The sequence below is a fragment of the Hipposideros armiger genome, unplaced genomic scaffold (assembly GCF_001890085.2).
Source record: "Hipposideros armiger isolate ML-2016 unplaced genomic scaffold, ASM189008v1 scaffold_449, whole genome shotgun sequence".
NCBI classification, from domain to species: Eukaryota; Metazoa; Chordata; class Mammalia; order Chiroptera; family Hipposideridae; genus Hipposideros; species Hipposideros armiger.
In genome coordinates this window covers 261,407-277,299 of record NW_017731799.1, presented here as the reverse complement: position 1 = coordinate 277,299, position 15,893 = coordinate 261,407, and the positions used below count along the sequence as shown (strand labels likewise).

At 39.4% G+C, this 15,893-nt stretch overlaps 1 protein-coding gene across 2 annotated transcripts; it reads left to right on the top strand.

Moving 5' to 3' along the window:
• Positions 1-6: 6 nt before the first annotated feature.
• Positions 7-12,221, top strand: RBM24 (RNA binding motif protein 24). 2 transcript variants are annotated; one of them, XM_019665736.1, is made up of 4 exons: positions 7-662; positions 1,798-1,921; positions 3,353-3,407; positions 10,008-12,221. In XM_019665736.1, exons 1-4 carry the CDS (start codon positions 495-497, stop codon positions 10,369-10,371), a joined length of 711 nt encoding a protein of 236 aa, XP_019521281.1. In that variant the 5' UTR covers positions 7-494; the 3' UTR covers positions 10,372-12,221. The 2 variants fall into 2 exon arrangements, with proteins under 2 accessions (XP_019521281.1, XP_019521282.1); XM_019665737.1 differs by lacking the exon at positions 7-662 and adding an exon at positions 786-983.
• The last annotated feature ends 3,672 nt before the right edge of the window (positions 12,222-15,893 follow it).

Genomic DNA, 15,893 nt, shown 5'->3' with positions numbered 1-15,893 from the left:
CACCCACCTACCCACCCACCTACCTACCTCCGCGCCGGGCCGCGCTCCCCGCCGACCCTACCCACGCCCCACCCGAGACACCTACCTAATTTCTACGGAAGAAAAATCTACCTCTAAACGCACCCCGTGCTTCGCTCGAGGACCACCCTCTCTTTTCATTTTTGGCCTCCCCGCCTGGTGAGTGGAACCCGCTTTTGCACATTCTACAGAACCGGATCTTAAGCCAGACGATCCAGAGAATTTGTACCGTGACCGGCAGGGGGGGAGGGAGGACAGAGGCAAGGCAAGGCTCCGCGGCTGCCGGCGACTTCGGCAGCCCAGCACCCTGCGCCCTCGGCCGCCCCCTGCCAACCGCCTCCGCCGCGCCGCCACCCTCGCCCCCGGACTCGCCCTCCGCCCCGGGCGGCCGCGAAAGGGTGCAGGAGACGCGGAGCCGGAGGAGGAGGCGCAGCCGCAGCCGCAGCCGGAGCCCAAGCCGCGGGGCGGGCGCGAAGATGCACACGACTCAGAAGGACACGACGTACACCAAGATCTTTGTCGGGGGGCTGCCCTACCACACCACCGACGCCAGCCTGCGCAAGTACTTCGAGGTGTTCGGCGAGATCGAGGAGGCGGTGGTCATCACCGACCGGCAGACGGGCAAGTCCCGGGGCTACGGATTTGTAAGTTGCGTGGAGGCAGGGAGGGGGAGGGAATGGGATGGGGGGGCGACCGAGAGCCCCCGCAGGGAAACGGAAGACCGCGGGGGCGGAAGGCACAGAGTGGCGCTTAACCCTGAGGGTCGGAGTTTGGGGCGCGGCGTGACCGTGTGAGGAACCCCGCGGGCGTGAGCGGCGCTGCCCCCTTTGCTCCCGGCTGAACTGAAAGTTTGCGCGCCGCGGAGCTTGGGAGGGAGGGCCGGCTCCTGCATCTGGGGGTTCCGACTGAACCTAGCGCGATGCGGTGTCGGGGGACAGGAGGAACAGGAGTAGGAGGAGAGAACTGTAAGGACTGCTGGTTTTAGGGGTGCGGAGGGTTGGGACCGAGGGGCCGCAATCCCACAGTATTGCATTCCCGGGTTGGAGGCCGGTCATTAAGCGCGCTGTTGCTTTGTAAAAATGCGTGTGTCTCCTGGCGTTGAGGCTGGGGTGGGAGGGGACACCCCAGGAGGTCTGGGGCTCTTCTTAATCCAGCCTCCTCCCCGCTTTTTATTTATTTATTTATTTATTTTTAATTGCAAAGGTGGGTTCTTTAAAATGATCCTGTGGCCCTTTGCCGAACTGAAAAAGAAAAAGCGCATGCTAAGCTTCCTGGAGATTTTAGCGTGCAAATTCAGCTGCCCAAGAGCAGGGAGCCTCAGAGTAGGACAATAGCTATTGTCATTGGGGAGTGTTAGACGTTGGTTGGGAGCACCGATTGATGGGAGGCTAGACTTTCTTTGATGCACACAGTGCCTTTCTGGCGGGGTACAGACCTGGGGGTGTTTAGGGGAGGAGTTCTAAGACAGAATTCAGGCTTCCAAATTTTTTCTAGGCCCTACTAGCACCCTTAAGATTTTGGAGTGTGTGTGTGTGTGTGTGTGTGTGTGTGTGTGTGTGTGTGTGTTCCTTTCTGTTTTTTTCTTTTCTTTTCGGATGGGGAATCAAAGAGTAAGTTTCAGGAAGGGGAGTGGGGAGGGAAGAACAAAAAGGAAAAAAGTTTAAGAACTCTCCCCTCCCCCTTAGTTTTACCATGAATGACTTTTCCAGTGTGATTCTGGTTTCCTTCAAGGGTTGATTTAGAGCTTTGTACGTATGTCTGTGTGTGTATGTTGCTAAGGTCACCATGGCTGACCGAGCTGCTGCGGAAAGAGCCTGCAAGGACCCCAACCCCATCATTGATGGCAGGAAGGCCAACGTGAATCTGGCATACTTGGGAGCAAAACCAAGGATCATGCAACCAGGTGAGAAGTGGGAGTCCCTCCCTACCTCCCCTTCCCACTAGGGACCCCCCTTCTGAATAGAATGAATCCCTGATTCAGAAGAAGTTGAACCTGTAGATGTGTTTAGTTAAGTTGAACCATGACTGGTTATTCTACCAAGGCATTAGAGATAAATAAATGAGAACTGTAAACTCTGCTTTCAGGTCTTGAAATATACTTGTGCGTAAAAATAGTTCTTGGGGATCTGGACAGTTTGTACACACCCTGACTTAGGCTTGACTTACCTGTTTCGGATGACGTACAATCATAGTCCATTCTCCATTTTCCAACTTTTAGCCACTTGGAGATAACTCACATGTGGATTATATGGGCCAAATTTGTCAACTCCAACTGGTTATACTTCCTAACTTAATGTTGTCTGTCTTTTTGTCACCTGTTGCCCTGTGCTCAGAGCAGGCACTCAGACTTGAACACTGACCCAAGAGAAGCATAGGGGTTAGGGTGGGGTGTCTGAATGATAAAATGTTTAACATAAAAAGCATAGAATATTAGTAATTAAAGAAAATAAAACCATTTCACATACTCCAGGACCCTCATGTTACAATGAAGAAACTGATGCTTAGAGATGAGAAATGGTTTACTCCAAAGTCAATAAGCTATTAATCGCCAAAGACAGCACAATTTTCTCTATATGAAAATACGACCTTTTGTATTACTTAAAATACTGCCTTTTGCATTAGCACAAATAATTGAGCGTTGACTATTAAACAAATGTTATCTTTTCTTGGGTAAGCAACTTTGATTAAATCATGTACTCTTTACTCCTAAGTTTTTGCACCTGAAATTTTGGGAAGAGGTTGACACTTCCATCCAAACAGATTTGCTAGGAAACTAGGTTGTCAAGAAAGTGAGTGCAAAATTCCACGAACATTAAAAACATGTATTTGTTTAATACATTGTGTGTATACTATCCAGACAAGAAGGAAAGGAGATTTTGTTTTTGTGAATTTTTATACTGTAACCTGTAAAACCCATAATGTTCCAAAGCATTGTCCAAAGCATTCCAGAATGTTCCAAATTACAAAGACTTTTTATAGCTTATGATTCAGAATTGTAGGAATATTTGTGACATGTAACTTCATTATCAAGTCCTATCGGTCTTGGTTTCATTCCATGAGGATTTTTCTTTCCCTGGTCTAATTTTCTAAGGTATTATTGTATGTCTGCCAACTAAACTTTGATAATTTTTAGTTTCCACTTGCAGCATATTAAAATTTTTATTTGGATCAACAATAATATTAATAAAAATGACTTTTTAAAAATATATAACATTTTCTCTAAAGTATCAAAAGAATATTTTTTCTAAGTGAAAGTTGTGATTGTACTTTATATGTAGGCGTTATAAATGCCTAACCATGCACAAATAGAGAATGTGGTGTGTTTTGTTGTTAGGTTTTGCCTTTGGTGTTCAACAACTTCATCCAGCCCTTATACAAAGACCTTTTGGGTAAGTCAATTAATCAGGCCTTCCTAAGTTTCAGTATGGTTATCATTTGTTAACCTGCTTCTTTGTTATGTACAGACAAGACCATCATGTCACAGAATGTTCCTGGTTATACTTATTTATATATGATTGTGTATTTTTAATGCTGATAATATAAATATTTTTAGATGAGTCAAGTTATCTGACCAAGTATGCAGCCTCCAAACCAGACAAATTTTGAGCTTATGATTAACAAAACAAAACAAAAATACCAGGTATGACTTGTGTACAAGACAATTGTGTCCCAACACCATTACTACTGTTCAACTTGACTCAATTTTATTTATCTCTTTCTAACCTGACAGGGCTCCTATACAGTTAAGCTAACTGATCAGAAGGATACGATGATAAGAGGTGGAATAGTTCTGTTTGGAATTAAACTCTGTAACCAGTAGACTCAGACACACAAGCTCAGATGGTGATTAACGATGCATGGATGTTGGTGTTGTTTTATTTTTCACAATAGTCAATAGACCTCCGTGTGCTTTATTTTATTTATTACAGTAATGAAGTGGTGTTGATAGCTAAACTGTGTGCTTTCTACTTAATTGAAAAGAGCTGTAGTGAAAGTGTTTTCTTTTCCTCGGGGAAGGGGCTCTTTGTGTTTTGGTTTTGGTGGTGTTGAGGAGTGTTGACTTTTGACTTTGCCATGGGAAGCAAAGGGCCTCTTTTTTTTTTTTTCCTTGCTTTTAAGCTGTAGCCTGTGACTTCTACTTAACCATACTTTTGTAGTGAGTGCTAAATTGTGTGATTTCCCTCTGTAAGAATACAGATACATTGCTTGCATGTCCTAAGTTTCTGTTTTACTGGGGAATTCTCTGGGAATGGGGTTCTTTCTTTTGCAATGTGTATCTACTTTTAGGCCTTCTAATTTAAAGGTTCAACAACTCTCTTCAGATTTCATTAACACTAGCCAATTTTTTGAGTAGAGTAGCACTAACTTTCACCTTTTAGATCTAACTCAGGTGAACAGCCTGCTCGTATTTGTGTTGTCTCTGGGTTCTGTGATTACCAGCTTTCCTCATTTGAGCTCCGTTATTTTCTTTCCATTCACACATGATATGGGTGGGAGATCCCCTACCGCCTAAATTTATTCTGAACACTTAAGAGCCTATTTTGGCTGTATTCTACGTGATCAACATTGCCATAACTCTAATGCCAGAGATTTAAACTTCCTTTTCAAATATTCTAAAAGTTCAAGAAATGTTTTATCCTCAATGGTAATTGCTTCTTTAGCATAGCACCTAAACATCTACATTGTTAAGCTGGAAGGTTGGATTCTATCTATATAGATAGATATCTACCATATGTGTCTCTAAGAATAGACCAAAAAAGTAATAATATTTTGACTTGAAAGAGCCAGGTTATATCTTCTATGAATACCTTCTTATAACCCTCCCTTTAACATATCGATACCTCGCTTTTGCTGCCAACTCTTACTTTTTATTTAAACCGTAAAAGAGTCTTCTGTCTAATATGATTAAAAGGCCTTCATATATCTAAAGCTATTTATTAATGACCTGTCCAAATCATCCTGGATACTGACAGCAATTAGTGGGTGATGAGTCCAATTACTTCCGTGGGTCCCCCTTCATTGTTGGTCTATACTATATTTAAGGAGGGATTGGGCAGCATAACATACATCTTAAAAAGTGATGGTGAACTTAGTCATGATTTCACACCAATAATCTTGAAACAGATATACAGCTAAATTGATCAACAGGTATTAGCATGTGTTTATTTTTCTCTATTCTAGGGGTGATACAAAATAAAGACATTGCATTGTAGTTTGAGAAGCAAAACTAACGTAAACCAATCAGGAACTTTATTGCTAAATTACTTGGTATTGTTTTCAATTCAAAAGGAATTCAGAATAGTAAGAAAATAGGTGAGTTGGAGGAGTTGAACTAGGCTTTGTGGGAACTTGAACTAGACTTGTACCAATGGCTGTATCCTGGACAGGTAAAAGGAAGAGTGGACATGTCTGAAGGGTATAGGATGAGGTGAGCATAAGCAAAGACACAGAGGAGAAAAGACTCAGTGAATGAAGAATGTTTATGGAGGGTCCTGAGAGCTAGACATAGAAATCTGAACTGGTTGTCATAGTCCTTTTAGATCCTTGAGAAAAAAAGTAGCATGAGGAAAATAAGAACAACCAGAGTAAACTGTCATATGGAAATTTTAAATCAACCATGTTTTGATAGTAACCTTTTGTTTTTCATCCCTTTTAATATTAGCTGTCTTTATAAAGGATGGTGATTATTACTTTTGCATAAATTGTTTGAACTTGAGATTCTTATTAAAAATAGATAGCATTCCAGATGGATCAAGCAAGCCTTCTCTTTCTTTTTTAAGGGGTTCTCAACACTGCTCTAATTCCCAGAGTCTGTACCTAACAAATCACACCTGGTCATCCTAAATTCTATTTGAATGCCACATGTTCTTATTTTAGGCCTGGAAAGAAGCTTGAGAATTTTTAATTTTACTTGATTGAAATTGTAATAGCTGAACTATTTTTTAAAAAATATGATCCTTAAATGCCCCCCAAATTATTCTAGGCTTTTAAAGAGAAAACCTTGGCCTGAAGGAATTTCTGATGTAACACAGTGGGAAGATGTATACAAACTTATGGATTTGCTGAACAATATCTTATAAATTTTTTGTTTGAAAGAAGCGATTTTTTATTTAAACCTTAGAGAAGAGAGACTGTGGATCTGTAAGTAGAAAATTCTAGGCTAGTTTAGATCAGGTTGAAATACACATAAACATTTACTCAGTACATGTTTAAGTGCTAAGTTTTACGTTAGTTGTGTTAATATTGTACAAGGTATTATACTGTCCACTAAAAGGGGACAGAGGGGCAGTAAATAACATTAACTGAACATCTGCTACATGCTTAGTACTGATAAGGGACTTAAATAAATGCTATAATTTAATTCTCACAGTAATTATTTGATGAAGGCACTGTTAAAGTCCTATCCACGGGTAATAAAACTGAGATGCGGAGAGGTGAATTAACATCCCACAGGGCTAGTAAGTGATAGAGTTTAATTCTAGGTGCATAATCATGGTTTGCCTGACCTCAAAAGCCATGTTCTTTCTTCTCTGTCAAGCTGTAGCCAATAAGACACAACCCCATTCTCTCTTGGAATCTAATAAGAAAACTGACAAGTACCCTAAAGGGCTGGTTCTTCGTCTTCAGATAAGGGAGAGAGACATCATTAGGTTGGTGGGGTCCAGAAAGGCTTTAAGAAGGAGGTAGAAATTGACTTTAAAGAATGGTTTTAGAGAATGGTGGAGGATAAGGAATTCTTGTGTTGAGTACTTACTGTATTCATTGTAGACACTTCACATAATTTTATTTAATGCACATCAATTCAGAGTTGGAAATATTAGGTTCATTTGACATATGAGAAATATGTGAGACTAAAAGGTGAAGCAAATTCCTAAAGACTCTACATATTGAGAGTGTGAGAGCTAGGGTGGATCGGATTTGGATTTCAACAGGTAAGAGATGGAGTGAGGATTGGCATCACTGGCAAAAGGGTCACAGGAGCAAAGGTGGAGGACCTAGGAATGTGTGGTATGTCTCAGAAACATTGAGGAGCCCAGGTGACCTGGGTTCAAGGAAAGGTGGAAAGTATTACTGGAAGAAGTGTTTTGGAGCCAGAAGCATAAAAGTCCTAGCATATCAAAGTTTAAGAAGTTTGTACTTAGTTTGGTATGATATTAGAGGCCATAGATGACTTTGAGCAAGTAAATGAGATGAAGACTTTGTCTGCAGTTTTGTGATAGATTGGAAGAGAAAACCAGTTAGGATGTCAAAAGTCACAGAGAGATGGCAGAGGGAACTTCAGAGATAGGAAGAAAAGGAAAGCATAGTAAATTTTCTTTGAAAATTATCCAAAGTATCTGCTTTTTTCTTGTGCTTTTATAATTGCTAGATGTGCACATTGTATGATTAATTGAGGGAAAGGATGTTGATAGATACCTAGTAGGAGGGAGATTCCCAAATTGTCTTAATGGGTTCCTTAGGCTATTAAGAGAATTCCTAACACAGGAATTGCTTTAGAAGTGCCACCTTATACTTTAGTCCAATTCTGCCCTCTTTCCTGAACTGAGATATTTTAGGTTCGCCATGATCATCTGGGATCTCCTTTCTCTAAGCCTTAAAGGACTCGAGGGTTTTATTTGTCTTCCAGATGTCTTCCTAACCCTTACCAGACTTCATGTAAGATTCTGATGTTCCAAGGAACTTGATACTCTCATAGATTGGCACTATCAAATGAAAACTTTGAATGTAAAATAAATGCAGAGACAAGAGTCCTGTAAGCAACCCTGCCTATCTTTTAGTGCATTCTTCATACACGTACACACAATTTTATTCCGCCTTTTTGTAGGCTAAACTTATTTTCAGTTAACACCTTTATTCAAAGATACAAACTTAGTAACCATCACGTTGTGTTTAAAACTTTGGGAGTACAAGGGTTAATGTTTCCATATCAGTGAGATTCATACTGGCTGGCCTTTGCAGCTGATAGATGTTTTACTTTGGCCTTATAAAGACATTTTACCCGCTGGAAACCCTTGTCGCATGACAGGATCAAAAATAGCCCGGCTGCAGCCTCTGCTGTCCATCACCACATGTAAACTGGCGTGAGTGTCGGCTCTCTTAACCATGTCCACACATTGTGGACACAGCGGTCTCCAGGGACAGTGTTTCATAAAGCCACACCTGTCGCTGTGAGTGAACCAGTCACCTGACCTGCAGAAAAGTTTTGAGTGTGTGCATGACCATGAGTCTGGTTTCTGACAAGCAATTAAGAACATCGCTGAGTGTCCTGAGAAACCCTTGATGACGTGGTTTCTCCTGGCACTGGGAAAGATCTACATGTCTAGTAAAATGGTGTGTATTTTTATCATTGGGGTCAAAGTTCACTGCCCTCTGTGATAAATTCATCTTTTCCATGCATGTTGCTTAATGAGTGTTTTCAGTAAAACTCTGAAAAGGCAAAGCAAAATCTATGTTTTTACATAACTAAATGTGAAGTTTTCTGTTTTGAGTTCTTTAAAATATGAAGATTGTTATTTGTACTTCTTATGAGTTGGCTTTGCCAACAACCAGATGGCATTATAGTGTCATATTTTTAGAAATATAGGGGGTTTTGTTGGAGATTATTTTAAAGAAAGATGAAATAAAGCAGATATTCATGGTAATGTCTTAAATGGGCGGTAATGAATCGCAAGAGTGAGAGCTAAGATGCATGGGGTTTTAAAAATACCTCTTGTGATTTAATTTTTAACAAAATTAATGTTTTAAGTCATTGAAGTATGTCTTGTATGTGATCTCTGAATGTATAATTTTAAAAGGTACTTGATTGTGTCTCACTTTCTTGAACTTTTGCAGGATAATACATAATAATAGAATAAATTTGGATAAAATATCATAGCACAGATTTAAAACAGATATGCTGATAAATCTATTTCTGTTGATTTGGAGGTTAAAACAAGAGTTAGTAGATGTGCAAAAAAAAAATGTTTCCTTACTCATTACTATGTGTACCTTTTAAGTTTTATTAATTTTAGAAATATTTAGTTGTATTTCCCTGTCCCTACCTTTTCCCTCAACCTCATCATTTCCCCAAAACCCCTTCTGTCTGTCTTGCATAGAGATAAACAAGCTGGCTGACCTTCAGTTGCCTGATATGATAGTCAAACAGGTTTGATTGACCCTTGTGTCCTTATGAATTGTATGGAGAAAAAGAAAGAAAGAAAGACCAAAAGTGTGCTGCACATCTCTTTGGGAGTCACTGCCATGAATGTTAATAGCATTTCTGTAGCTTCCCACAACAGCCTCTTGTGATAGAGTGAGCTGCACTACAGTTCGTTTGAGAAGTGTGATTCTGCTGTGTTTACCACACTTGTGAACTTTTAAACTCTTTTATTTTGTCGCCTGCTTCTTTTTTTTATTATTATTATTTTTAATAAGGGTGACTGAGGTTGCAGAGAGATTAATGTGTGCTGAGTCTGCATAGCAATTTCAAGTAGGGTTGCCATGATAATAAACATACAGATTTTGTTGAAATTTTAGTTTTGACAAACCAGCTATCACCCCCACTGAATGGAATGATCACAATTACCTTTGGAGTCTTGTATTCACGGCTAAGAATTTTTCTACTCACTAAACAGTTTTATGAACTCATTACAAAAGTTTCTAAAGTCTTAATCAATTAAGCATTTATTAAATACCTCTTGTGCATAGCCATCATGAACCTTAATTTAGTTTCCAGACTTTTGCTTAATGGTATTTATTGGTTTTAAATGATCATTAAAAAAATTCTAGTAGGGAGGGTATCGTCATATTTTTTTGTTGTTGAATTCCTTTGGGGGCACTCCCTGACTTTGGCTACCGCCAGAGTACTTTCACGGACCACTGGAAAGTAGATATTGTGGCAACCCTATGCTCATAATAACCACTAAATTTGAGTTTGTCTTATCTCTGAACAAGCAGTGCTACAGGTAGGAGGCAACTACTGCCTGACTTTGTTTTCCGTTTCTCAACAGGATACCTGCCCACTATGTCTATCCGCAGGCTTTTGTGCAGCCTGGAGTGGTCATTCCACACGTCCAGCCGACTGCAGCTGCTGCCTCCACCACACCTTACATTGATTACACTGGAGCTGCGTACGCACAATACTCAGCGGCAGCTGCCGCCGCCGCCGCCGCCGCCGCTTATGACCAGTACCCCTACGCAGCCTCTCCAGCTGCTGCAGGATACGTCACCGCCGGGGGCTACGGCTACGCGGTGCAGCAGCCAATCACCGCAGCGGCACCTGGGACAGCTGCCGCCGCCGCTGCAGCAGCTGCTGCCGCAGCAGCGTTTGGCCAGTATCAGCCTCAACAGCTGCAAACAGACCGAATGCAATAGACCAGCCATCTGATCAAAGTTGAATTGTGTTCTCTTTCCCTCCCAATTTCCCAAATTTTAGTAGCTAATAAGAGAGTTAACATTGACTTAGCAGCTTTAAAAAAAAAAAAAAAAAGAGCTATGCTATTGTGAAGCAGAATTATTTTTTTTATACTCCAGTAGTGTTCTAGATGAGAAAGAGGTGAGAGTGAGGGCAGTGGGCGCAGTTTTGGAAACCAACCCCAAAGAGCCTGAGTAAATGAAAGGCCGCTAGGAAATGATGGCAGGAGTAACAGTGGAAGTTCACTTTTATAATGGGATTTTTATTTTTGCTCTTTTTATAGTATCAGGGAAGCAAACTGCCTTTTACAAGTTAGAAAATGCTATTTGAATCTAGTTGAACCAGGGGATACAGAATGAGCAATATGTAGCTTGAATTACATTTAAAAGCAGATTTTTTATTAAAAAATGGTGAAAGCACTGAGTGTCATTTTTAACCGTCACTATGGCCTATAGAACTTTTAAAAGTAAGATGGTTGTGTTCTTACTCTCTCAAAAAATGGGCACCGAACAATCAATCTAGGAGCGTGGCAGTGGGTAAAATGGTGGACAGGCACCAAAGCTATTTTCTCATCTATCCTGTGGATGAGTGGGACTGTGGAACAAGTGATGTGGAATTAATGGGTGCAACAGCTGTACAGACAATCAATAACACACACAGTTCTGGAAAGAACACATCACTTGTGCTTGTTTGATGAGCTTGTCACATTCTAATCCCTCTCCCCATCCTGTTTCAATTTTGGGAAACTTGTATCTGCTGGTGTCAGCAATTCTGATTCTGAAATAGGATCAGGCTTTTACTACAACAGTCTTCTCTTTCTATTTATTGTGTCGACTCGTGGCTTATGATTAAAGGCAGGCAAAGTTTGCAGATGCTAAACCCTTAAGAACTGTCTTAAGGACGTTTATTTTTTTCCCCCTTTTGAAATAACTTTACACTTTTTAGTATCTATTTCAGAGCCCTATTTAAAACTATTTATTAGCGAATACAGTACACGAAACAACAAGGTTACTGAGATTACAGTTCTTCAGAGGTAATGATAATGTGGTTTATACTGTGCCTTAATAGTAATGCTATTTAAGATATTTATTTTTAAGTTTTACTATGCTGCACTCTAAAGAAAGGAACTTTAGATGTGACACTGTAAAATTATGTATTCATCTCATGGCATAAATTATTTAGTAGGTCTAGATGTAGCATATTAAATATTAACCTGTTCAACTAAAGATGTTGACTTGGATTTATTTAAATTCATATGTGCACTGTATAAGAGAGTACTTTTACATTAACACATTTTAGTTTATTTTAGTTTTTAGGTTTTTTAAACAGGATATACTGATAGTTTCATGCTTCCTTCTCTGATTTTTGCTCGTGTAGATCTCATTTATTGGTACTTCATTAGTTAAACACTATTCTAATGTAGTTTATGTAGATTTTAAATGCTGCTTTACATTTTTCTTCTGAAACTGCAATACTTGCAATTTTTATTCTTAAACTAAATTGAATACTATTTTACACTGTATTGGATTTTTATACTTGAACAATTTCATACAAGGGAAGACAGGTTAGCATTTTTATGGACTTTCTCCATTATCACTGGATTTACTTTAAGTATTCCCATACTAGACAGTGTTATGTAATGTAGACATGACTCTCCTGTGCAAATTATTTATTCATTATGTATATTGCTTTATAACATTTCAGATCTTCTAATCTATTCACTTGTATTAAATATAATTTTTAAAAACTTCTGTCGCATTGATTGTTTTCAAATTTTGTCGTAAAGGTAGAATGAACTCACTTTTTAACTAGAGTTAATGGCCATGATTTACATGTAACATTTTGAGTTGTACAGAAAGCTTCTCAGACACCCTGTTTTTATACCTTTTAAATAAATTTCATTACCTCAGTAACTACCTTATATTGAGCAAATGAGATAGGTCCTCCCCCAACAGTGAACCCTAAAGGACTGTTCATGCTACTGATAATTGGTTAACTGAAGATCGTTTAGTGGGAATGGGCTATAGGGGTCCAGTCAATCTGAAGCTGGAGTAACAGAGTGATGCTGGGGCTAGAGAAGCAGAGACCTGGCACTAGACTCCACTACTTTCTAGCAATGAGAATGGAGCAAGTTGCTTTTTGTAATCCACTTTTTGGGTGAGGTTTTATTTTTTATTTTTTAAGGTTTTATTGGGGAATCGGGGGAGGGGAACAGACAAGTTGCTGTCCTTTGGTTCTTCAGTCTAGTGGAGGACGTCGCTTCACTGGCCCATGTTGGTATTATCATTGCGCTCTTCCCAGGTGAGGCAGATTGGTCACCGGGCCCTGGACAGCCGCTTGCGGCGGCTCTTGGCAGCTCATTCCGGCTGCCAGCCACTCATGGTAGCTTTACAGCAGCCCACTGCAGCTCCACTGCAGCCTATGCCATCACCGGCGACTCACGGCATCCCAGCTCCAGGTCGAGCTGTTGTTCACCAGCTTAGCTGTAGAGGGCGCAGTGTCACTGACACTAATGTGGGATTCGAACTAGGGCCCTGCTGCTCAGAGCTGGTGTCTCAAGCCATCTCTTAACCAATGCACCACTCAGTTGGCCCAGGGTGAGGTTTCTGTTGATTTCTCATCTATACTGTTGGGACAATAACACCTGTCTTACGTAGTTATGTAAATATTAAATAGAGTATATCAAATACTTGGCACAGAGCCAAATATGTAGTAAGCTCTTGATAAATGATCATTGCTAGTAGTTGTAATGTCCTATAGTGGAAGTTAACCAAAAAGGAAGTCACCTATTGGGGTGTCTTCATTGTTAAATTTTTGTCCACAATGATGGGGCAGTATCTAATAAGGTGCATATTAGACCATCAAATGAATGACTGTCATATTGAGTGTCTTAAAGTGTATATGTTATGTTAATTATGGAATGGATTGTTGGTCTCTTGGTGTTACTATTTCCCAAATCCATGATACAATATCTTTTATTAACTCCATTAGTTTTAAAAATTTATAAGCAATGGAAAGTTGTGATAACAGATTCCATCATGCTTTTTACTTTATGATAACTAACATCTGTTTAGAGCCATCATGATCTCAAACTTTAATTGCCTTTAAATTTCCAAAGAAAAATAGTTACCAGAGTATCCCTAGGGAGAGATGCTATTGTAGTCCATGGTATTGGATCAGTAAAATAATTTCTAAGCTATTTAATTCAGTCAGTGCATCAATGATTATTTTATTCCAAAGGACATGTTCTACATTTAACTTTTCAGATTTATGCAAGGTCACTTCTGTTCTCAATGAGCCATATATTGATTGCTCAACTTTAAAATGAAACATTATTTGATTTATCAATTAAAAATAGGTCAGACATTTCTGGGAAAAGCTTGTCAAAAATAGCCATACTCAGGAAAGCCAGAAGGCCGTATGTACCTTTCTTTGAGTATTTCCTTATCTATATAATATCAATATTAGCAGTTGTAGAGAGGAGAAGGTTTTTACTTTATAATGTGAAAGCATATATTTCTAAAAATAAATAAAAGTTCTTAATATCTAATAAAGAGGGGAGAGTAACCATGACAATGTTTATATTGGTCAGGCAGGCTAGTTGGATGTGTAGAGTTAGAAAAAGTAATGGGTCTGAGATCCAAAGAGCTGGCTGAGTCTTTTACTTATCAGCAAGGTGGTCTTGAACCTCTCTACCCTGGTAAAATGTGAATTGATAGTACCTAACATAGTTGCCCTATTTACCTCTCTGCTTGTACCAGTTACACGAATTTACTGATATGAGAGCATCTTAGAAATTCTAAAGTATTAGACAAATGGAAGTTACACTGAGGGAATATACGCAATGTTAATTTGGAAATTAATCTCACTTGTCTCATATTAAGTGACCCTTCCAAAAGAGGACAACATTGTATCTCATGATGTTATCTTTATTCTGTGCCAACCAAGTAACAGCCAAACTTGCTGCACAACAAAGGCAGCACAAAAATAACATTGAAAAATGGAGAGATTGCCCAGATAGGGGAAGAAAGAGGAGACAAGAAGATTATGGAATTCATTTCTCTCACAGGGGAACTATATTTAGTTCCTTCCTCACTCCTGTCAAATATTATTCTTCTTAATTCCCTCTGAGGCTTGAAAGCATTCATTAAGGTGGCAGCCTGAGGTTTGGAGGGGCAGAGGTGAAGAGGAACCAAAAAATAAAGAAATGCATTTTCATGCTTACTTTTGTCCTCTCTTCTCTTTTGAGAGTTCCAGGCTGTTTCCATGGAAATTCTAACTTGTTTTGCTTAAGCACTTGGCACAGAAGAGGTTTCATTTTGGGTATTTGTTCTGAGTTGAATTTTAGAAGTTCGATAATGATTTTAGCTAAGTCATTTAAATTCCAGGCTTTGAAATCCCAATCGTAAATCAAAATAAGAAATCAGACAATACATGCATAAGCACTTTAGAAATTTTAGATAAGAAAAATAAAATACATTGATAGCTTTGGTGTCATAAATTAGTTCTGTCCAGTATTTGGTCATTCTAGCCAGCGGTTCTCAACCTGTGGGTCGCGACCCCTTTGGGGGTTGAACGATCCTTTCACAGGGGTCGCTTAAGACCATTGGAAAACAAAAAGCTACTTACATTACGATTCATAACAGTAGCAAAATTACAGTTATAGAGTAGCAACGAAAATAATTTTATGGTTGGGGGTCACCACAATATGAGGAACTGTATTAAAGGGTCGTGGCATTAGGAAGGTTGAGAACCGCTGTTCTAGACCAACTTCAGAGAGAAAGTGTATAAAGTCCCTTTCTCTATAGTCACTTGTCTCCTGGAAGATGAATTGCATTGCCTTTTTTAAATCCAAGATGCTACCACTAAGCTATTCATATACTTTAAGTGAGTTGGAGGGTGTGCATTATTTTCCATTTTGCCACGGTTAGAGGTAATTCTGATTACATTATAGCAGGAATTAAGTGCCAATCGTTTTGTTTTTTTTCTGTTCATTTAAAAGCTCAGATAATATGTTCATAAAAGGGCAAATATCCGAAACTGACTTCCAAAATGAGCTTTACATAGAAAAACAAGTTTTGCCAAGTAGAAAGTAGTGTTTTCGCTCTTTTTCTAAACTATTGGGTTGTCAGAAAAGTCATGACGTATTTTGTCTATGTTTTTCAAAAGTCATTTATTTATATAAAGAACAAAGATCAATCAATGATATATTGCCCGTTTTTTTCGATAACCTTTTGCCATCTTTTAGTGAGCTTCATAATTCCTCGTTTGTAGAAGAACCTATCTTTATTTGCGAAAAACTGAACAAGGTGATGATTTACAGCCTCATCTGAATTGAACGTTATACCACGCAAGGAGTTTTGAAGAGAGAGAAACAAGTGGAAGTCTGAGGACGCAAGGTCAGGTGAGTATGGTAGCTGTGGCAACACATCCCATCCAAGCTCCAAGAATTTTTGACAGGTGATCAAACTTGTGTGTGGTC